The 24,002-nt window shown below is 40.7% G+C and overlaps 1 protein-coding gene across 2 annotated transcripts; it reads right to left on the reverse strand.

Annotated features, from left to right (window-relative positions):
- Positions 1-1,828: 1,828 nt before the first annotated feature.
- On the reverse strand, positions 1,829-23,432 carry pkma (pyruvate kinase M1/2a). Of its 2 annotated transcripts, none has more exons than XM_088922026.1 (11): positions 23,363-23,432; positions 13,849-14,039; positions 13,065-13,156; positions 10,244-10,375; positions 9,730-9,916; positions 8,969-9,239; positions 8,706-8,856; positions 8,431-8,583; positions 6,163-6,329; positions 3,610-3,791; positions 1,829-3,348 (listed from the first exon to the last, which is right to left on the reverse strand). In XM_088922026.1, the coding sequence occupies exons 2-11, from the start codon at positions 14,009-14,011 to the stop codon at positions 3,242-3,244; spliced, it is 1,605 nt and encodes a 534-aa protein (XP_088778152.1). In that variant the 5' UTR covers positions 14,012-14,039; positions 23,363-23,432; the 3' UTR covers positions 1,829-3,241. The 2 variants fall into 2 exon arrangements, with proteins under 2 accessions (XP_088778152.1, XP_088778153.1); XM_088922027.1 differs by lacking the exon at positions 6,163-6,329 and adding an exon at positions 6,821-6,987.
- Positions 23,433-24,002: the final 570 nt, after the last annotated feature.

Genomic DNA, 24,002 nt, shown 5'->3' on the forward strand with positions numbered 1-24,002 from the left:
TACTAACAACCAAATAAGCTTGTGACATTTTAGGTTCACTCCTGTTTATTTAAAAAGCCACATTTTGGTATTATGTATTATAATATATAGAAGCAACCAACACTGCATTCTCAGCTGGGTGTTTCACTGGAGCAATTGGTGATGCAACTCAGATCTCAAGTGAACAGCAGCAGTATCTGAGATTTAAACCTACAAGTTTCCTGCAGAGCCCAGGGTTTGTAAACTCATTTATAAGTTGAGTCTTGATTTTGTGGGAATATATTTTAGCGTTTAATAGTACTTAAGTGCTAGAAGTCATGAATTTTCCTTTTACCACAGTATGTACTATACCTTGGGGTTAGGTGCAAAGAGCAGGATTAGCTGTATTACAGGCAAAAAAAGATTAAATGTTTCAGTCCGATATGCCGATTTCATATGAAAGTTTATATCCTGTAGACTGGAATTGGGAATTTGTAGATTCAAGAACAGTGTCCTCATTTGGTGGGGGACAACTATTCACTTCAAAACAAATACAATGATAGTAGCTAGTACAAACTTTCTCCCAGTTTGATATAATTGCTTACACTTATAAAGTGCTTTCCTGGATGCTCCATTCAAAGCACTTTACAGGGAATGAGGATTCCTTTCCACCACCAATGCACAGCCCCAGCTGGATGCTGCAACAGCAGCCCTAATGCACACAGTACACTCACCACACATCAGCTCTGTGGGGAGAACAGAGTGATGAAGCCAGTTCATACATGGGATTATGAGGCCCTTCTTGGTAAAGGCCAGGGGGGGGGTAAGTTGGCAAAGATTCCAGGGTAACACCCCTACACTTAAAACTTACACTGGGATTTTTAATGGACAGGACCTGTTTTATACATCGTTTGAAGGACAGTGCCTTTTTACAGTATAGCGTCCACATCACTATACTGGGACATTAGGGGACACAGACCGCAAGGTGAACACTACCTATTGGCCCCACTAACAGTTCTTCCAGCAGTTACCTTAGTTTTCAGCTATCTTACCAGCCAGTACCTTAGGCCTTCCAAGCTCACACCTGCTGAGCTTCAGTGGGCTGCTAATTTTGAGTTGTAGGGTAATCTAGCTGCTGGCTGATATTGTCCTTTGTCAATGAGATTTCTTTAAACATATGGTTCATGTAACAGAATGCAACAACCTGTCATTACCCATTTTAAACTGACAATTTATGAAGGATTAGTCTCAAAAGGAAATGCAATATAAGCGATATAGCCGACCACAAGAAAATTAACTGTCCTCAGTGACTTTTTAATAAGACTAATTACTGATCCTATGAATTTATATATTGCAAGTGAGGGAAGGCTGGCTGAAGAGTCTAAAACCATCATATTAGTACTGAGAGAACATAGTAATCTGAATGACAAATTTAAATGAAGTTTGGAACACCAATACATAAAATGGACAACACAAAGCATTTTGAAAGGTAAAATATGAATTTTGGCAATACAACTTATACCTAAATAGTGCATTATACTATGCAACAATTTACTAGGAACTTAAAATGGATTTTAAACAAAAACTAAAGTAAGGAGTTTTACAGTGTGGCTCTGTCTTCAAAGCGGAGATGTCAAAGGTGGCCTGGGGTGGGGGGGATAAATCAGATAATGAAGACACTCAGATTATAAAAGTACACCCCTAAAACCAAGGAGAAAACTTCAAATAACACTTTCTTTGGAGAAATCAAAGACTGGAACAGATCTTCAGGATGGTTTCAATGGAAAATCTTATTTGCAGCTCTGCTTGATGGTCTATGTTCTATAAGATTTTACTAAAAGGTGTGCATGGTTATGAAAACAAGACAATGTCAGGTGCTCATCACTTTATTGATGGAAATCCAGTCGTACAGGACAACTTGATACACCAGATTTTCTGCCTTTTCTCCTTATATATAATTTTAACTCAACCAGAAAGCAAGTGGGGACAACAAGAACACACACACAAACAGGACACCAGCGTAGGTTCTAGCAGAGGATGGGCATGGGCTCTACCTGCACTGTGTGACAGGGGAGCAGATGGTGGGCGTGGGGAGTAAACACCCCCTCTACAAAAGCTTTAACATGCTGAAGCCTGTCTTGAGCCAGTGAGACTCGGGCACAGAACTGGTTACCCATAAGAGCTGAACTCTGTGACGCAATTAGAGTGGTTTGCCTCAAGCAGGCTGTTCTTTATTCAGAGCTGCCTCATTTCAATCAGATCTATTTGGTATCAGTGAAAAAGTTCTGATGAAATATTATCCTCTCCTTCCCAAGCACCATCTCGGACATTACCAGAGGTTTGTCGTCACTTACACCTTCAAGGCCCACTGTGCAGCTGGTCAACACTGCCCCCTTATCAAATAAACTGGCCATTCACCCACCAACCAAACCCTAACCACTGTGCTTAAGTACTACACTGTGCCACTACAGAAGTCTGAACCTAGGTTTCTACCACTTTCAATATTGCAGAACTGTAACCGATCATCCATGTCAAAATATTCCTAAAAATATGGATTAGTGGCCCATCATCTGTTCAGGACTCAATGATTTCAAACATTACACAAAACCTAACGTGGAGTGCAGCATTTAAATACAGGACAGAAGACAGCAGACAAAACAGGAACCTAGAGTAGCAGGGAGGTCCAGGCAACTCAAATTTAAAACAAGACGAGAACAAAAAGGAACGTTAATGTAATTCATCAGGAAAGAGGTAAGCCTCATGAAAAAGTTGGTTGATATCAATAAAAAGAGCATTGGAAAAAAGATTTGTTCATTAGGTGGCATGCCTAGCTGTACACATCTAACTGACCCAGCGTGGCACAAGAACGTTCTTTTGAGGAAGGTTCTTATTTTAATTAGAGGCCTTCAGCTTCGTTCCATATTTTGTTCTCTATAATCTTTCCAAACAGAGCAGCCTGGCAAAGACTTCCAGATTAAATTCCACTGATGAGTTCTGCGCAAGGATTCCTTTAATAAATACTAGAGATAGACAGCAAGTGCTCTGGTAACTAGGAAGGCTGGAGTGTGGGAGAAGAAAAAAGGAAAATTCACAAACGGACTGTGGTGCAGTTTTGGTTAAAATAAACATACTAAGTGGGCCTCAGAAGGGCCAGGTGTTCTTGTCTTGTTCTTTACTGTAAGGAGTGCTTGAGGGGGGAGACAGCAGAAAATGAAAGGAGAGGGACCTCGCAAGCTGCCGTAGGAGAAGGGAGGGGAAGGACAGCGAAGGAGAGTCCCTCGGTTTAGGGTACAGGGACGACACGCATGGTGTTAGTGTAGCCAGAGCCCGGGCGCCAGCCAGTCAGCACAATGACCACATCGCCCGTCTTGAAGAACCCACGGGTCTTCCCTACAAGAGAAGGAAAATGGGTTACAACAGCTCTGTGCAGGTTTAACAAAGATGCCACACTTCACTGAATTCAAGCGAGTGAAAATTATTTTAATGCATTTTAGACAAGAACCTATGAACGACTTCTAACCTACATTTTGTACAAAACAAGAATGCTAGTCAGACTGTAGTCACCTCCGTTTTTAGTTTAACCTCCGACTTAAATATAACTGAAACTCCAACTCCTCCTTGTTCACATACCCAGGTATGAAGCCTGCTTACCGATCTCCATGGCGAAGTTAACACGCAGATCGACATCCTCTGCCCACACGTCATTTGCAGGCTGAGTGTAGAGCACGGGGAAGATGCCGCGGTACAGGTGGGCCTGGCGTGCTGTCTGCCCGCTACGAGTCACTGCAATGATCGGGGCGCGGGGGCGGTATCGGGAGATCAGGTGGGCCGATCTAAAAGAAAAGGGACAAGTGGGTTCAATTTTGGATATTCAGATACTGAAAAAAGGGCTTCCATATTAAATCACATGCAGTCCCAGTGGAGAACAACCCAATTTTAAAAGGTGGCCATTTATCATAACCTTTCAGCACCTTCAATCTTTTTCGGCAACTTCACGAAGGTTTTTTGATTGCACATACTCTATGTAAAACTAGCATCACTATCTTGGCACTGCACTTCAACATTCAACAGATCCTTTTGCTTGTCATTTAATCATCTAAGCTCAATTTTCTAATAAGGTAACAGAATTTAAGCAACAGTCACTTGAACGTGTCATGGTCAGTCATGACTGACCAGGATACAATCTTTTCCCAAAAAGAAAATGTTCAGTTTATATCACTTCAGAAAAAGTATTGTAAATGTAACATTTGTCAGTTTAGAATGTCAAAGCTTGGACATTGGAAGTTGGGAAAAAGTAAAATATTTTCAGAGTTGACAATTAAGTACACAGATGAAAATTAAAGGCTCATCATACATTCCCCTAATTGCTTAAGGCAAATCAGAAAAATTCTGGACTAAAAAGAGCCTACTCCTGAATTTCAGGCAGACTTGAATTAAGTTTGGGTAAGTCAACACAACCCTATTCTCCTAAAATATAAAGTAACAATTCCCCTATAAGGGGTGACAGGACAAATGCCAAATTCAGCCCTTCACTGCTCAGAGCAGATTGATAAGTAGCACTTGTATTGCGTTAGAGGTTACTGGAATAGTAGCTTCATTTAAACATTTCCAAGAAATTAGACCAAAAAATTATATAAACATCACATAGCCAAGCTATTTTAAAGTGTAATGTAGCTGTGCAATTGTTCTGAAAAGGGAATTGTCATGAACGAAACCTGGGGCCATTAAATTAAAAGTTCCCGCATTGGATCACTTCGTATGGTACTTCAACATCACTAAAACGTTCATGTACTGGAAGCCTACTTTAAAACTCACTAAACATGAAATCAAGGAACTAAAAAGAGATGGCTGAAAACACAATTAATATATGAATAGCTGGTATACTAGTACCAGCTATAGCTGGTGGCAGTTGCTGAAAATAAGGTTTTGACGTGCTTCAACTACATTTCTCATGAACATTTGCCAAGTTTAAAATAAAAACATCACTGAACAAAAAAGTAATTGATATTGAAATATGAAAAAAATGTTTATCCTCATAAGGTCTCTGCACATTTTAGTATTTACTGATTTTAAATTTAAAATAAATTACTGTCAACTGTTACTTAGAAAGTTGTCTACAATAGTTTACAATGGACTTTGATTTCATATTTAATGGTTAAGATCCTCTTTTTATAGAACTTAAAATGGGTCAAGGGACTAAGTGCTCCACGAATCCATGAATTTCTAGTGACCCAAACTAAGTCGATACTGGTTTTCATTCATGATAGTAGCATTTTAATGAAGGTTTTAAGTGAACTGGATTTTAATGAAATTTGGTAATTTGAGTGGTATTTGTTTTCCACGTTTAATATTTTTTTACATGCACACTTGACTTCAATTGACAGGATACCAGTCTGCAGCAGCACAGTGCATTGGAAATCACCGTCATCTGGCAGTGGAACAGAGAAGTGCATTCCTGTATTTGACAAATGGGGGGGAAAAAATAAGGATGAGGTGCCACATGTGACCTCTGTGTGCCTATCATGGTGTACCTATGGACACCTCGCGCATTCTAGTTGGCTGCATCTGTACCTCAAAATCACTTCTCTTCAGGGAAAGATACATTGTTATACTGCTCTTTTGCTCAACCAGACAGCTGGAACAGAACTAAAAATAACTTCAGAAATGTCAAGGATCATGACTCAAAGGTCAGGAGACAGAACTGCAATGTAGCGTACTGCAGAATCCTCTCCATCAGTGTAGCAACAAGCATGTGACCAAATTAGAAAGGCAAACTGCAATGACTGACCATAAAGATGGGGGGGGGGGGGGGCAGGTAAGCGATATAGCTGAGAAGTATTTCACATTTCAGAAAAAAAGTTGAACTATTAGAGGTGTAATACAATAATTTCCACTCTGCATGCCTTTTCAATGGATTTAAAAATAAATGTTAACTATCAAATAGAACTGAAATTGCAATATTCTCTTACATCTGTGTACCAAGATCATCAACCCATGAAGAATTACTTGCAGCCTAATGCAAGCCAGAGAAAGTTGACATCCATAAAAATACCAGATTCTTACATCCTAAAGCCTCCAAAAATCTTAAAACTGCTAGATCTCCAATGGGAAGCATGTACCTGTATCCTTCCACAGCTCCCCCTATGAAGGGAGTATGCACATCTTACCTTGGGGATCCCCCGCGAGTCAGAGCTCTCCCCTTACCTGCCAGACTTGGTAAGAACAATCAGAGCGCTGGCGCAGCACTTGAAGGAAGACTCAACAGCACCGATGGCAGCTGCTTCAGTGGGATCGCGAGTCAGGGGGGACAGACGACGCAGCTCCTCGAATTGCTGCCTGTGGAACACAGCTGCCTCTGCTTCCCGAGCAATCTGCAGCCACCAGAGCCAGTCGGGGAGGGGGTAACACAGTCAGACCACTCCACAACCACCAGGAACAGCACTCAGTACATTGTGATGTGAACAGATAAAGCAAATTAAAATTAATCAAGTCTTTTCTTCATAATTAGACTAACTAAAATGGCTTTCAACATGCCACTTTACCATCCTTCACATCACAATTTATTCCCAAACACCGCAATATTCCATCACCTTACAGACTCCACTGCAGACCCTGACTTGCTTGCTCACCAGGCTGTAAAATGTCACACTTTAACAGCCAACCTTACACCTTCAGCAAAAAGTGTTGAAAACAATCCGGTCAGTAAGCAATACATTTAAAAATTGCTATCCTCCACAAATCCAAAAATGGCACAAGAAAAGAATCCTCTGGACATAGGCTGCATTGCAAATGCTATATCCCGGATTGTTCAAGACTTTTGGAGAAGGTGAAGGTGGCATTAATGCCTCCTTTGTCTGCCTACCTGCCAGACCCGGTCAGTACTATGAAAGCTGAAGCTAAGATCTTAAAGGAAGCCTCGACCGCACCGATGGCAATAGCCTCTGCGGGGTCACTCGAGTGCGGCGTTATGCGGTGCAGATCTTCAAACACCTGGCGGTGGAAGATGGCCGCTTCGGCCTCCCGAGCGATCTGCCACCAAAGCGCAGGCATGGAAGATGAAGGAGCACGCAGGGTAAGAGGGAGAAGGGTAGAAGACAGGAAGTGAAGCAAAGTGGTTTAGTTCAGTTAGTAAGAGAAAGAAGGATGTTAAAGGCAAGTTAGATCAAGAAAAACTAGACAGTGCTCCAAAAATTTAAGATCCTGTGCAGAACATTAGCCTGGGGCACATCAAGTGCCATTCACAAAATAAAATTAAACTCCAGCCACAACAAGCCTTGATTTTTCACAAGATCAATAGTGGATTTTATCCAATTAATCTTTTGTATACAGCAGCCACCTAAAGGGCATGCATCATAGTAATGAATTCAAACACCAACATGTTTTAATTTACAAGTAATGGGTTTAATTCCATGCTGAAAAAAAGAAAGAAAACAACGTTCCGGCCGTGGAGCCTTCTTCAGGTGCTATTCATAAAAACCCCCATGGCTGTTAAGAATGCCTTATAAATCACTTCAGAAACACAGGCAAAACCGGATGCAAACGTATTGGAATAACACTGGTAACAATTCCAGGAGGTAAATGTTCTGCACATGAGAAATTTAAGAAATTTCAATTCCAGTGAAAAAGAGTTCAAGCAACATTAATGTGCAAGCAAGAGTCAGGAGCCTTAAGGAGGCTTTTGAAAATACAGAATGAGGAAAGTACATTTTTAGAGTATATTGTGCTCTTTGTGTCCCAGAATAACCATGACTATGCAGTAAGTTTCAGATAATTTTCATAATTACTGTGAAAATTCAATATGGTATCCAAACCATGTGACCTGTTGACAATTTTCTATTGACCTTCACTATCCATGCCAAATTTCATAAGCATTTGAAAAAACAGTTTACCCACAGATTCCATTCTAAACTGGAGATCTGCTCTTGAACAAAGTCATTTTCACTGAAAATAAACCTGTACTGTATAACAGGGTGAGCACTACACCTTCATAACAGTGAAAACTGGATGTAAACTACTTGGTATGCAGCTTTATATACATTCAATATTCACGGGTTTTGCATTAGTCCAAGAACTTATCAATACTGAACAACTTTGCTACTATTGCCAACGATCAGAGTAGCAGTTGAAAAAAGTTAACTTAAAATAGGTCTTTCAAAAGTTTTAAAAATAGAAAAACAGTCCTCATGGTGGAGAATGGATGTCAGCTTGCACATATTGGTGGCACAGTAAAGTAGAAGCACGCACATTATGCAAAGCCAAACTTAACAATAACCTATATAAATAGTTCAGCTGACAATGAATGCTGCAAAATGTAGCCATGTGGGCATAAGTCAATATCTATAAGAGTATGTACATTACAAATTTTAGACCGATCTTGGATTCCTGTGGGTAATAGCATGCATCAACATTTTATGCCATTACAGACCAGGTGACGGGATGATCAGTAGCTCAGATAAAGGGCATAGAGCTCACCATGTGCTGCATGCGGACAGCCTCCAGGGGGTAGTCTCCCTTGGCTGTCTCCCCACTCAGCATGATGCAGTCGGCTCCATCCAGCACAGCGTTGGCCACATCGCTGCCCTCAGCGCGGGTGGGCCTTGGCTTCTTAATCATGCTCTCCAGCATCTAAAGTGAACGAGGGTGAGATCTTTTAAAGGACACCTAATCCAAACAAGACCTAAAATGAACTTTTCTTTGCTACCAGGCCCCTAGGCTCAATTCTTAAACTACAAACAAGGCATACGCACCTGAGTGGCACAGATAACTGGCTTCCCAGCTTTATTGCAGCGACCAATCATCATCTTCTGTGCAAGAAACACTTTTTCAGCAGGAATCTCAATACCAAGATCTCCACGAGCAACCATGATACCGTCGCTGGCTTCCAGAATCTCATCAAACCTGCAACAGGAAAGGTAAGATTACTTCAATAACTTTCAAATGCACCGTGTCTGCAACTTTAAAAACTGCCACATAACACTACAAGCCACAAACTCCCACGTTTTCTACTCACCTGCGCACACCTTCATGGTTCTCAATCTTGCTGATGATCTTGATGTTCTTGCCCTTCTCTCCCAGCACCTTTCTCACAGCATGCACATCAGCAGCCTTGCGGATAAATGAGGCAAAGACCATGTCCACATCTTGTTCCACACCAAACTGCAGGTCCTGGACGTCCTTCTCGGAGACAGCGGGCAGGTCCACTGCAGCCCCAGGCAGATTAACACCCTTCTTGCTGCCCAGAGAACCTCCATTTTCAACCTCGCACAGACAAAAGTTAGAGCCTATAACCAGACAACAAACCCATAAAACATGCTGATCAGTCTCAAAACAGCTCAGACTTCTCAAACAAGCTTTGGGAAGGAAAATACCATTAGTTTTAGATTTTTATAAACTGATGGTTTAAGATCAGCCTTAAAGCTCAGTTTCTACACTCGTCTGAATCTCCTTTCAAGTTGTTTGCAGTGAATATATAACTTGCCTTCCGTTTAACAAGTTCTCTATGTCTCATGCAACCTCATGGTTGAAAATCCAACAGCTTCCATTGGAAATGGCCAAAAGTCTTTCAATTATATTTTGGTTCACACCCAGTTCAGAAATTTGGAATAGTTCACCATCAGCCCATTTCTGCAAACAGTAGTTACTAACACCTGTCATACTCTATGTAATCTTACCACAAGTCACAAATGCCACTGCTGTTTAATATAGATTAAATCTACACTATTTAAAATACTAAATTTGTGTACAAGATGCAGTTGAATTGGAAGACGTTACCCTTCTCTTTCACAAGGAGGGAGATGAGCCCGTCATCCACATAGATCTTGCTGCCCACTTCTACCACCTTGGTGAGGTTCTTGTAGTCAACCCAAAGAGTGTTTTCATCACAATTCTCCTTGAAGGCATCATCAAGGGTCACTTTCAGGTCTGCTCCCTTCTTTAGCTCCACCTCAGCAGTGCCACTCTACAGGGAACAGTGAAAAAAAATCAAACTCTGGCCATACATCTACAGCAGTATGGAGGGCCTGCAGAAGCAGATCCAACTACCACATTTGTGTTCTGAAAGGAGTTTAAAACATTTAGTCATTATTCATTGTAATTGACACCGGGAATCTATTCAATACAGTATCTCCTGCAAAACTACTTATGGAAAGAAAACACCCTTGATTGAAATATTTAAAAACCAGTAAAAATCTCCCACTTTGCAGGACTAGCCATAAAAGCCATGGACAATCTTCTGTTTGTGGCTTAAAGGTCTTCCTGTCCAAGCAGAGGTGCCTGGGATACTCACTCCCTTGATTAGGCCAGTTCTGATCTCAGGTCCCTTTGTGTCCAGAGCCACAGCGATGGGTCTGTAGAGGATGGGGTTAGCGGCAAAGCTCTCTGTGGCTTCACGCACATTCTTGATGGTTCCTGCATGGTACTGAAAAAGGGATAAAATACAGATCAACCAGGGCAAGATCTCAATGGCATTTTCCCCATTTAGAATAATTCACTTAAGAACACCTGAGAAAATAAAAGGTTTTGAGTTTACATTCAACAACCGATTAAAAATTACCCCTTAACAGACAGATTTTTTAACTTCATGTGGCAGGATTCTCTCAATTTCCCAAATCAGCTAAGGCCCATTCACAGAATGGCATGTGACCATCTGGCTTGCCTCATGCTCACTGGTTATACATTACTATTGTACTGACAGAATCTACAAACAAACCTTTAACATTCTTCTAAAAAGGTCAAGAGAAATCTTTGAATACTTATGGCTATTCATCTTTACAATACCAAGGCATAATTTTGAAGGAACATTCTATATATACACACACATTGTACATACTAGGAGCACTTTTCCCCCCAAGTGTAAGGCTGCTCCAGTTAAGTTGATTTTAGCTCAACTCTTGACCCACTTTAAATCTCCTTGTGGAAAAAGAGGACCTCCAGGACCAGAGCTGGGTGCTCCTGCACGATCTTAATGAAATAGGTTTCCCATAAGGCCTTCTAGGCTGAGCACCCTAATTAGGCAGCTTCCAGAAGTGGACCTGGATCAGGTTTTCACACACTGGCTATGAAAATGCAATCATGCAGACATTTGTATCAAGAATTCAAAGTTAATTTAGAGATGGAAAAACTGCCTGAACTGTACCAAACAGGGAACAAAATTGCAGAGCTTTCCATTTTCTGGATAAAAAAAAGTATGATTCCTTGATTTGCTGTATTCAGCATGTCTAGACAAATGAAAACACTAATATACTGAAACCCCACTGGCTAGGCTGGTATTTTAATGTATTTGACCAACAATGAATCATGAATAAACAGGTCTCATCTCACCCAGTCTTTTCAAAAGATCAGGGATTTTCCTCTTGACCACAGAAATACAAAAGGCCCCGCTGCATGCCCCATCTCTCTACAAAGGAGCTTTGCATTTTCACACAGTCAGTACTCTAACCTCTAAAGTGTAGGTGCCCATTTAGCAGACTTAAATTATATTTGTACAAATGTAACACTCACTTAAGACTTTAAGAACTATTTCCCTACACAGTAAGCATTTCAGACTGGGGAAAAAAATCTACTAAATAACCATCTGCTTGAGCAGGGTATAGGCCACCTACTGTGAGAACTGCTCATCTTCAAACTGTAGTTTCTGCCCATGAGCCAACCAAAAATGAAACGACTTTCAAACTTTATTAGCCTATGAACTTCACAGAAAACACTAGGCTAAAAATGGAGCAATTATATAAACCCCCAAATTTTTTAAAAAGAATGCATTACTAATACAGAGTTATGAAATGGAAGACTTTGATGGACACTGCCTTTACCAACTATTGAAAGTTTGTTTCCACAGAAGATACTCTAGGAAAAAAATGTATATTTCTCAAGACACTTTAGAACTGAACTCACTTTGCAACAAAAGTCTCAGATACTAAGTCTGCTGCCCAATAACCAAGCAACAGGAATTACTGAGCAGTGTTCTTTATACCACACACACATAGAAGAGATATATATGGAAAGCTGGCAGTCATAGATAACATTTATAGTACTTGAGGTCAAGTCATAGATATCAGGTTTCTTTTGCTCTTCTTAGTGAGCATGGACACCCTTTGCCCCTCACCACCCTAAAAAGCCAATGCTCCAGAAGACCTTTCTGGTTATATTCCCACCAGACAAACACTTATCCACCATTAAAGAACATGAAGAAAACATGTCGATAAAAGAAATATAGGGGCTTAACTATAATGATGAAAAGGATTAAAGCCAGCAATAAGAATTTGACATTTTGGCTTAAGGTCTTCCTACAAGAATCCTCCTCTTAAGCTTGGAGAAGTCACCCTCACGTTTAGCAAATCATTTTAGCTGAGCTTTGCAATTTTCTGTCTTACAGTAGGCAAGATTCTATAATCTACTAAAATGCGAGGCTGTTATATGTTCCAATGTTGTCTAGTGCTATACAGAGGTGTACTCTTGGCACCAATATCCACCCTAGATCACACAGACTAGACAGGCTACAGGAACGGAGAAGGGGAGGTAAAGAACACTGAAAGGTCAGATCTATAAATACAGGCAGTTAACAGCCGCAGTGCTACTGCAAAGGTTACACACAGCCGGCCAATGCTACCATATGTAGGGATACACAGGGCTACCAGGACTTGGAGTTGGAAGCAGATTACTACCAGAATGAAAGGTCACTCCTCCCAAGTAGAAAATACCTCTTCACCGAAAAACAATACATTCTCCTTTCTGTTGCAACATTAAGAGAATCCCTAGCAGCTACACTAAAATAGTAACAAATACTCAATAACACTTAAGGGATCACTAGTCTTTCAGAAGGGTAAGCAAATTTATAATGGATGACAGATGCCAGTCCAAAAGGTTTAAAAAATAAAATCAAGTTATTCACCATGTTAATGAACCTAACCTTCACTCCTCATCTTAAACCATAAACACCATTAAGAGTTAAACAAATTGCATTAACTGATTTACAATATTTGAGTTTGCAAAAATACAAGAGATCAGAATTCAAGTACCATTAAAACGGAGCACAAATTTAAACCTTTTCTGAAATACACCACAGATTTTGGAAAAGTAAAATCTCGGTATACATTTAATTTCAGGCCCACCTCATGAGTGCCATGCGAGAAGTTAAGTCGTGCAACATTCATTCCAGACTTAATCATTTCCTTCAAGGTCTCAACAGAGCGGGAGGCTGGTCCTGCAGAGGATGAACACATAATTAGTCATTTCTGGAAGTTTAAACAGGGCTGGGGCTGAAAAATCAGTTTATGACCACCTGGTGAAAAGGGCTGCGATACATTTGAAATGGAGAGATAACAAGGATGAGGGAGGGCATGAAAATGACTTCACTGGATAATAACTTTGACACTGGACCACTTATTAAAAGGAAGACTTCTACTACCATTTAGAGGAGTTTAATCTTCACCTACTCAATACCATCAGGTTTATTTGTATCATGCTTGCTGAGTGATGCTTACTATGAAGGAGCTCCTGACTGCTCATGGCATTAGGTTACAATAAAGGAGGAAGCAATGGTTTTCCTGTTAAACCCCAGTCCAGAAATTACACTCAATGCAAACATTTGGCAAAGACTTTAAAGGGCCCTCCCCCAAAATTAGAAATGATAAATATTCAGAATTGGACAAAAATTTAAAGCAATATGATCAAATATGGGCTTTCGGGATCAAAGCTTTACACAACCAATTTTATTCCCTGGCGTTTAAAGACAATTAAAAGTCCCGTGAAGCTTCTCAAATCCTAGAAAGTATTTAATAAACATTTGAATTTGCTCACAGTAAGAAAGCATGGAAAGTATCAAAGGGTGGTGGCTAAATGAGAACACAAGGACGCCGTGTTAGAAGAATGTGGAATTTGCAAGGAATCCCTCACCGATGGTGCAGATGATGCCAGTGTTGCGGGCAGTGGTTGGCTCTGAGTCAATGTCCAGCAGACAGAGGTGCTCCAGGAAGGTGTCGGCCATCGAAGCGTTGAGCTGCTGGGTCTGGATGAATGCTGTGCCCATCTCCTGGGCCTGCGCCTTTGTTGATGGCATGGTGGAAGTGGTCACGGCTGGGTTTGTCCTGCGAGACAAGAAGATCCTGTGAGTCAGCTCAACAATGGGGGGGGGGGGGGGGGGAACTTGGACAGTGCTTAATGGAAAATGAAATACTAAGACTATTTGACTATTTCAACCTTAAAATACACCTACATTTTATAATAGCAAATTCTTCTAAATGGTGAATTTCATTGATCCTTGACCTCTCTATAAAAGAGAAAATAAAAATAGGAGTGGTGGCACTATGGCTAAGGATCTGCATCTGTAGCTGGAAAGTTGCCGGTTCAAATCCCACAGCCGGCAGAGGAATCCTACTCCGTTGGGCCCCTGAGCAAGGCCCTTAACCCCAAATGCTCCAGGGGCGCTGTATAAAATGGCTGACCCTGTGCTCTGACCCCAAGCTTCTCTCTCTGTCTCTGTCTGTGTGTCTCATGGAGAGCAAGCTGGGGTATGCAAAAATAAATTCATAATGCAAGAAAGTGTATATGGTCAATAAAGTGATCTTATCATAGGGCACACAGACCTATGATGGACATCATACGGCCAATCTTTTCGGAAGCCAATTCAACCACTACGTCTGTGGGAGTTTACAGGGAGAACGTCCACAAGGATAGCAGCCTAGGTCCAGAATTGAACCCAAGGCCCCAGCACTGTCAGGCAGCAATCTTAACCATTGCACCAATGGCACCATTTAATATCTTCAATTAGTATACCTGCAGAAAAGGATCTCAACTTTCACCTTAAAATATTGTAACAGGGAGTAATTCGTTTTCAAATTAAGCTGATAATACATAAGAATTGCTACTCCAAAATCCATTTCAACCAAGTCAAAGAGTTAAACAGATTGCTGTACTTAAACACCATCTTTTTGCAACCAGAAATTTGATACGCAGTTTATAATATACAAGGAGGAATTTGCATGAATACACAGAAGCACAATAGCACTATTAAAAATTCAGTAGTTTCTTGGAAACTCCATTCACAAGGACTCTGCCTACACCTAGGTAACCTTGCACAAAACAAACTCTAAAGTCTACAGTACATATTTAGAGAAGGCATGGAAGGTATTGGTGTTAATGTGCCCAAACCTTCCAATAATAGTATCTTAATATGAAAACTAAAATATCTTTATATCACAAGGTCTGAGGAGTAAAAATTCACTATATAGCTAAATTATCATAAGAATAAACAAATATGTACACGTATCCTGCATTTTGGGTGAGGATTTTTATAACCTAATAACTTGCATAGAGCCATAAAACCAAAAGTAGTATTTACATACTACATAGATAAAGATAGGCATTAATAAAAATCTACCAAACATTTCAGAAGGCAGTATTGTTTTCATTACTTATTTTGTATCCCTTGCCTCAGATGCAACAAGCCCTACTCCCAAACCCAAAGACTTCAAAAACGAAGCTTTACCGAGTGACCACAGGGCATATGAGCAGGACAAGGGAAGCAGGAGCAGAAGCCCAGGCTTTGCAGGAGAAAACTCTGGCTCTGGCACACTTCCCTGTGCCAGCCCCCTCCCTCCAGCACTATGAATCACCACCCCCACCCATTTTATGGCACAGTAGCTTTAACTGCCCAGCTCCATACTTCCGGACAGATCTGCTGATGAAATCTGCATTTCTCAACTCATTTCAACAGAGGATGTTAATCAAGACTGTGATAGCAGTTAAACTGTTGAAAGGAAAGAACCAAATCTGTTGTTTAGTTGTTTAGAATTCAAAGCGGGTGATTTGTAATAAAGCCTTCAAGTAAATGGAGAACATCCTTTTTTTCCCCCACAATGACAAGCCAGAGAGAACCCATTATGAAGCCAGAGTATATTACTGGAGCGCTGCAGGTGAATTACTGTAAGGAACCCTACGCTATTAGAAAAGGGAGCTTAAAAAGGAAGAGGTTGGGGGCTGGGTGTGGACTCTTCTACCAGTGCCAGACACTGCACTACAGACATGAATTATGCAACAGGAATCAGTTTGCCAGTAAATTTCCACCACACCCAAAACATTTCCAAAGGCACTGAGAAGAGACTAGAAGGTACAGACTACATGAACATTCATCACTATTTCTATCATACCTCACTAAGTGAGAATGTAATGCTTTGGTTTAGTTCTGAAACTTCCAAGAGTAGAGCATTGTGCTCAAGAATTAATATGTTCCAATGATTTTCAAAATGTACGTGCAATTCTATACAGTCAGGTTAAGAATATATACCATGTCCTGGTCATAGAAAAAAGTACACGTGTTATTCCTTATGTACATGAATAACATACAAAAATTGACAATACAGGCAAGTTCTAAAAAATTAGATGGCATTTAAAACTTTTCCCTTTGATACAGTCTGCATTGCATCTTCACACACTTTTGAAAAACTCCCGATTCTATCTTGGTGTTCAACAAATCATAGTTCTTTCAGAGTACTAGTGGAAAAATAGTTAATTTACTGCAATATTCAGAGTAACACCCATAACTACTATGCAGCAGTGACCTACATTCCTCCTCTTACATGCAGATTATCTGCAATAAACTGACTGTGCATCAAGTCACCACTACAGAAGTATTACATCATTTAATAACATATTAGTATAACAATTTAGACAACCCTAAAGTATAACAACCCTTTAAAACAACTATTAATGCAAAGGACACCTAAGAAATGGCAAAGTATTATTAAATCCAATAATGGCAATGAACACAATTGCTTTTGTTAATGGTACAGACCTAGGGTCATAAAACAAATAGGGAAAGCTTACAAAAAGCAGAAATACAGTGACTGCAATACAGGTTATAACCAAAACTACTGATTACAACACTACTGCAAGTTTCCCACCCCCAAAATAACAGTTCCTAACTCATTACAAAGGTACTGTATTGAATTAGACCCCATGCTCAAACTCCAGTACGTTCTTAACCAGTTCAGTTTAAGAATGATAGAACGGGAAGTACTGTATAGACTCAATCTGGAGACTAAAACCTATTGCAGTGCAAAAAAGGCCTAAAGTGTCTTAAAACTATGACTTGGAGGTAGAACTATTTGACTCCAAAAACATTTAATGACCTATTATCCATCCATTCTGGTCCAAGGTCACCTTTACAGTGCTAAAGAGGTCTTATACTTATGAAGAATCAGAATTTTCAACTAGGAGATCATCTCCTGAATATCTGCAAAGAAGTCAGCACAGTAGAATGCAGGATATACAAGTCAACAGAAGAGCTTAAAGGCTACATGCCAAGCTGGAACAGGACAGGCATTTGCTGAGCAAGTAAAATAAAGTACTGTCACCCAACAAGTCTGCCAATCTTTGGCTTAAGATGGGAATTAGAGTGACTCAAAGTCTCTGCCTTCAGAGGTCATGTGCATGTGACAAACCTGTAGCCAGTAGATGCACCCTGCATCAGACAGCAACAAATCTATAAACTCCAGGGTCAAAATTATCTAAGCAACACTACAAAGTCACTTTGTTGAAGACAGCATTTCCTTTTCCACATGGAGCATTTAAACATTGTATTCAATCTGGGTAAGGGCATGTTATAGTACAGAAACTTGCGCTCATCATTCACTAAAATGTGCCAAAGGGCACTCTTCGTTCTAGTGGACTTAAAACCCAACCTATGAGGCATATTCTTCTGTTGTGTGGGTAGTATGTTGATACATTTCCGGATTAATTTAAGAACATGCATTTGCTGCTTAATCTTAACGCATGGAGTCCCTATGACGTCTGCACAATGAGTTTCTGGTCCCGTTAGACTTCTTACATCTCGTAACAAAATTGTATTTCTTGAAACTAACTTTTCAAGAAACCCTAAGCACTGAATGTGGTCCTACATAAGTTACATGGGGATAAAGTTTTGAGAAAAGTCTTACTAAAATTGCAACTGATTCTTGAAACAACAATTAAATTCTGTATTTTGCAAATTAGGAGCCACAGATTGGCCAGGATACATAGCTTGTTTGTTGCTAGGCATTTACAGAAATTTAAGTGCAGCACTGAAGGTGAAATTGAGAAACCAGGACTCAAAATAAACATGCACAGAGAAAAAAAACTATTTCTAAGAGATCACATTCCACAGCTAATGCTACATCAACAAGGACCATGATTGCTGTATAAATGTACAAATTACATTTGAGATATGACCATACAAAACCACAAGTCTGAGATCTGAAGTTAAATGTAAATTGCTTCGATTCTTAAAACCTGCTCCCGGTGTTCTAGTTTGACTTTGCATACTTAAGCTGTAGCCTCTGAATCAGCATCCGAGTCAGACGCGTCATTCAGGCGCTGCAGTACGTGAGCTGCCTCACATCCCCCTGCAGTGCTGCGCTTCCAATGCGTGCAGGGGCACGAGCAGTCTCAGAGGGAATTCACCTCTTCACATGAATAGACAAAGAGAAAGGCCCCAGCATCACAGAGAAGACAGTCCACATCACAGAGACGTTAGCTAGCAGCATTAAACTGCAGGCTCGGAAATAATACCTCCTGTTCAGACAGATCTTATTTCAGATAACAGTCCACAGTACATTCTCTTAAAGCTTCGAATGCATCATTCAGCTCAGCTGTAATGTTCTCAAACAGCCAAAATCATTTACTCACAAATGACTGCAGATAAAGGAAGACTTTTGAATCACTCAACTTTAAAACTAGCCTCCTAAACAAGAAAATGTGAACTCGGAGAGACTGAATCTGGTTACATCATCCCCCCCAACTCAAGAGCACCTTTACTTCTTTTGCCATCTCAAAAGATGCACTAGAAAAAAAAGCTTCTAAAATTACTGCTGGATCAAACACACTTGTAAACAAACCAAAGAGTTGAGAAATATACTTAAAGCTTATCACTTTTTTTACTCTGCATCAGCACAGAGTTAAAGCACTGAAAATCTTGTTACACTTGGGATTAAAAATAGTAAGAGACGGCAAATTACTGTAGCATTTGCTTTAGGCCAACTTAATCCAAAGATGTAGTTTCCAAATCAAAATAAGGTGAAAAGTGAAAGGTAACCTCAATTGTGCAGACAGTGCAAGCTACCATGTTTTTTAAGTGCAGAGAGGAGATCACATTAACAGCAGTGTCAAGTCACAATTTCCTATTCTGTAACGCTTTCACCAAACTTGCAATAACTACATTGCTGCAAGATAACTTGTCTTTTGAACACACATGCCTGCCAAACAGAATTAGTAAAGGGGGTGTTCACACTAACCTGAGAAAATGAAATAGGTAACTATGTAAAAAAAATCAGTATCACTCATACAATACTCCCTCTAATCTAGAGCAGTTAAACTTCAAATAGCTTTAACAACTAGCAATGCCAACCAGAAACCTAGAAATTCAGAACCTGACACCAGGAATAGTGCTGAAGCTCCACATTCATTCCAATGATGTAATACCTGAAAAAACACCAATACATTTATTGTAATTACTCATTCTCAATTAAAAAGGACAGGTCAGTGTTCTATGCCACAGAGTAACCAGGAATGATTTCCACAGAGAAATGTAAAATGTTCCCACCAAAGCAAGTGGCATGATGATTTAAGCAGCAATAAACTTAATCAGATGAACACTGATCTCCAGGGATGATTCCTTGAAGGTCAGCTGCTTTGGAATAATTGATCCACAAAAGCCTTATGAAGTCTATTTGAAAGTACTTTTCAAAGTGACTTGCTCAGCTGTGTACAAATACTGGTCCAGAAAAACAAGACTTACAGTTAGGGATTCCTTTAAAAATTACATTGCATTTAAATCCTTCATATACCTCTCAGACAGAATGTAATGCATCTTCACTCTTCTATTCCTAACAGGCTATCATGGGAATACAGTTAAACTACACTAGCTTTCTTTTAATTCCTGAAAGTGTCATTTCACCTGCTATAAAAATCTTAATTTGGGAACGCTGAGAGCTGTACTGCACCTCAGCTTCAGTGGAGTTCTTATCAACTTCACAAAAGCCTTTTTCTTGAAAAGAGGGATTACTTAAAATATAACTTATTCCTGTAGGTAAGTATATGCTGAAAACCCGTACCTCAGGAAACCAGATGCTATAAAATAAGTTTAAGTTTGAAGTAAATTATCAATGAGCACATACTGAAAAGGAAAATCCAGAGAGGAGGTCTGAGTCACAAACTGCACCCTACCTAACAGTGAAACTTTGGTTATTGCCACAACAGTAACACTGCTCATGAAATGGAGGCAGACTCAGGGACCAACCTTCAAGGCTAGTGGGGGTGTGAGTCAAAGTCTAAACCAAATTTCCTCTGGTTATAAAAAAACTGCATTAAACCCCTTTCAGGTCCTTAATGAGACAAAACTGCATGGTATTTCCCCTGACTGAGAAATTCCTTTTTGAGGTCAGTTGTACTGGGTGACTAACGGAAAATGTCCTTTCAACTATTCATCATAAAACTCAGATGGTTCCACAGTCTTCATTAGAAGTGCTAAAAAGCTCAGTATTCACCACAAAACATGCCAGATTTTAAACATTTCCGTTGCATTGACCTCATATGGTCCCCAATTACTGCCCGTTTTAAGCTGAAAATAAGACTGAAATCAAGTCATATGCTTGCCACCCACACTGCAAACCTTGGCCTCGTTCTTAACCACAAAAATCAGCCACAAATGAATTGTTGGTCTGCTGCAATAATCACAGGTGTAGGAGTCACAGACTTCTGGTACAAATCTGAAAACATTAGGAAGGAGGCAGAAGACTGAATCTGACCCCTCAACTTGGAATTTTTCTAACTTGCAATTTAAGTGCCACCAATCAATATGACCCTAGCCTATAGCCATTGTTCCTCATTTAACCACTACAGAAAACAAGGGAACAGTTTGCCAGCCATAAATATCAAAGTAAATTCAGGCTGCCGTTTACAATGTTAAGGGGGAAAGTAAATCATGCATGTTGTCTCAGCCAAAAACCTTTTAGTTTTGAAGGCAAGCAGTTTTCCATGATTAAGAGTTGGAGTACAGGGACACAGGTCCAGTCATATGCACACTGAAGCATGTGCTTGCTCAGGTCACGTGACATTGCAGGACTGGCTAAAGATGACTCACAGATGGGCTGACAGGCTGCGAGGCTGGTCATCAATATCATCCTCAGAGCTAACAACTGTGACAAGAGCTCTAGCATGAACCACCTGTTCAATTACTGAAATCTTGTCTACCAGAGGATAAAGAATTAAGAATGAGAAGGTTAAGTAAAATCTCCAATTAAGGACCTGCTAAATGAACCCTAGGCCTCCATTAGAATTTTGAACATAATTTCAGTTTAAAATTAAGTTAAACTTTTTGTTCATCTCTGGGAACTAATTTCCAAATTCAGAGAACCACACATAGTACTACACCCCAATTAGCCTGCATATTAAAGATAGTACTTTTTCCACTAGTTTCAAGACTCAATACAGACAGATGTTCCCTAATCAATGGCCTCCACTTCATGGGCAAAGGATAAAACTGTTTCAAAACCTTGGTGGCAGATCCATTATTCACTGAAGACAACTGTGCTCCATTACTATGCAATAGCAGGAAGTGATGAAGCAGTTTATACAGCTTTCAGAGCTATGCAACAGAGCTTAACCTACTGGAGCAAAGCTTAGACAGAAACTTCAACTATTTCTAGTATGATTTTTTTATAACCCAAGATTTTTACTGTAGACTAAGTCTACATCATGCAGAACACGAGGCAATCAAGAAATGCCCACCTTTTCAAATATTCTACCCTTTTGTCAAACTACTAATTGTGATAGACCTTTTAATTAAAGCCAATATTTTAGGTTCCAAGAAAATGAGTTAGAGCAAAAATCGGGCTCATCTGAAAGTGGCCCCATCTGCATGACCCAATGATGTGCAATGATCCTCTCCTAAACTCATTTAAAGCCAATGCTGTTTTACATCAGCACAGTTCAATTCCTCCATTCAGTCACATCCCTTGGCCATGAGATGCAATCTGAGAAATAACTGCACTGACAACTATAATTAAGTCAGATAGGAAAATGTATATTTTCCTCTAGCTACAGGAACCAACTGTGGTTTGTATACCAGAATAAAGCAATAAAACAAATCTTACACTGTAGTTTAAAAATCTTCAACTACATGTCTTTATATTAGTGTATTACATAGCCTTTCATATAAAAACAATTTGGATATCTAAAATATTCCTAATTATTTAGTAACAGAAAAATGTATAATAGGACGGCATTTCTATTGAAGAGAAACGTGGGTTTCTCACTAATTACTGCATCCTCTGCTGACCACATCGCCATCCCCCGGGAAAGAAAAGGCAGAAACCTTTGAAGATGAGCAGACGCAGAAGTCGGATCAATGAAGACGGGGAATCTAAACGGCGCTAGAAGTACCGCATTTTCCCCGGTTACCGGAAAAAGCAGGTTCTCCCTTCCCAGCGGCCCGCAGTCGGTTTCGTGACGGAGATCCGTCACCCGCCGCGCCGCCGCCGCCGCGCGGAAGCGGGCCTGGTTCCGGGACGCACGCGCCGCATGGTGGCCCGCCGTCGCCCGCGGGCGAGCTCGCTCGCGCCGCTGCGTCACATTTAAACGCGCTAAACCACGAGCGGGCAGAGCAGCTCGCAGCTGCGGGGCCATCGATCGCCTCAACGGACCCGCACCCACCCCGCCTCGCTCCACCCCGCCCACGGCTGCAGCCGAGACCCCGTGCTGCTACAGCACCAGGCAGCCCGAGCCGCCCGTTACACGGCGTTGCTTTTAGGTTTAGCCGGTAGGAAGGCACCTGGAGCACAGGACGGCTTGTAAATTTTACACGGGTATCTTATTACGTTCCCAGTTTTAGTACGTGTGCTGCCGTTACCTAACTTTTTAAAGTGATAAGGGACAGAACAAACAGGAAACACCGAATTGATGCTAGCAACCTCCCATTTTTAAGGATGAGGTCCAGATTTAGGTTCTACAAAACGGGCAACTACAGTAGGACCTGAGAACTCATTCTGGGCTGTAAGACTATATAAAATACAGCCTAACATCCTGCTTTAAAAAAAAAAAGCCAAGACCTGGCAGAGAGGAATGAAAAAAAACCCTCATAGACTAGGCAGGAGGATGACCAGATTCGCAGCTAAATCAGCGTCTGATCTTCCCAGAAGCACTTTAACTCGCATATCAATGACAGAAACAAGTGATGTTAAGACAGAGGCGGAAAGAAAAGCTGAAAAAAAAATAGCGAAGTACCGCAAATACGGCGCTCCCACTTTGGAAGAAAGCACCCTGCATCGTTAAAGCCCTACTGACGCCACTATATTATGCTCTGAATGCAAAGGCTATATTACGTTAAAAAATCTTATCTTCATTGAACTGTCCGCTTCCCAGACCACGGCAAACTCACCTTGCACCGATGAAAGCTACCAGGGACTGACGCAGACACGCCAACAGGCTCAAGGTGATCCCCTTTAGACGTCGGAACTACTTTGTGGCGTCATTTTCCATTATCATTCCGAGACAAAATAGACCCTGCCAGTGGAAGGCTCCCCTGTGCTGAATTCTATCCAAAGCCAGGATAAAATGAAATATGCACAAATAAATGAACACAAAGGAGATTAAATATCAGAGTCCTGCAATAAGCCCATTTGTCATTGTCATTTTCCTTAGCGGACGATTTGACTGCAGGGGTTGCACTGCGGTCTCCTCGCCGCCAATCAGAAGGCGTACCTTGGTCTATTAGAATGGGGGTGATCACGTGTTTAAAGGCTGCGGCAGGGCATGGCATCCACTTAGGAAAGTGTGTTATACAAAGATTTATTTTCCGTTTTGTAGTAATGCAGTGATTTAGAATGCATCTTAGACCACTTTAAAACGCATCGCAATTGAGGAACATCGCGAATTTGTATGTTCCACCTTTCGTAACAGTACCAAAGCAATGTTATCAAAACGAGATGCAATGTGATGGATTTTTTTATTTAGAAATTTCTTTCGGCCGGTGGGGAGCGCTGTGTGCTGGTGGTTTCCAGACACGTGCATACTAGCAT

The sequence above is a fragment of the Atractosteus spatula genome, chromosome 7 (assembly GCF_055471065.1).
Source record: "Atractosteus spatula isolate fAtrSpa1 chromosome 7, fAtrSpa1.hap1, whole genome shotgun sequence".
Taxonomy (NCBI): Eukaryota; Metazoa; Chordata; class Actinopteri; order Semionotiformes; family Lepisosteidae; genus Atractosteus; species Atractosteus spatula.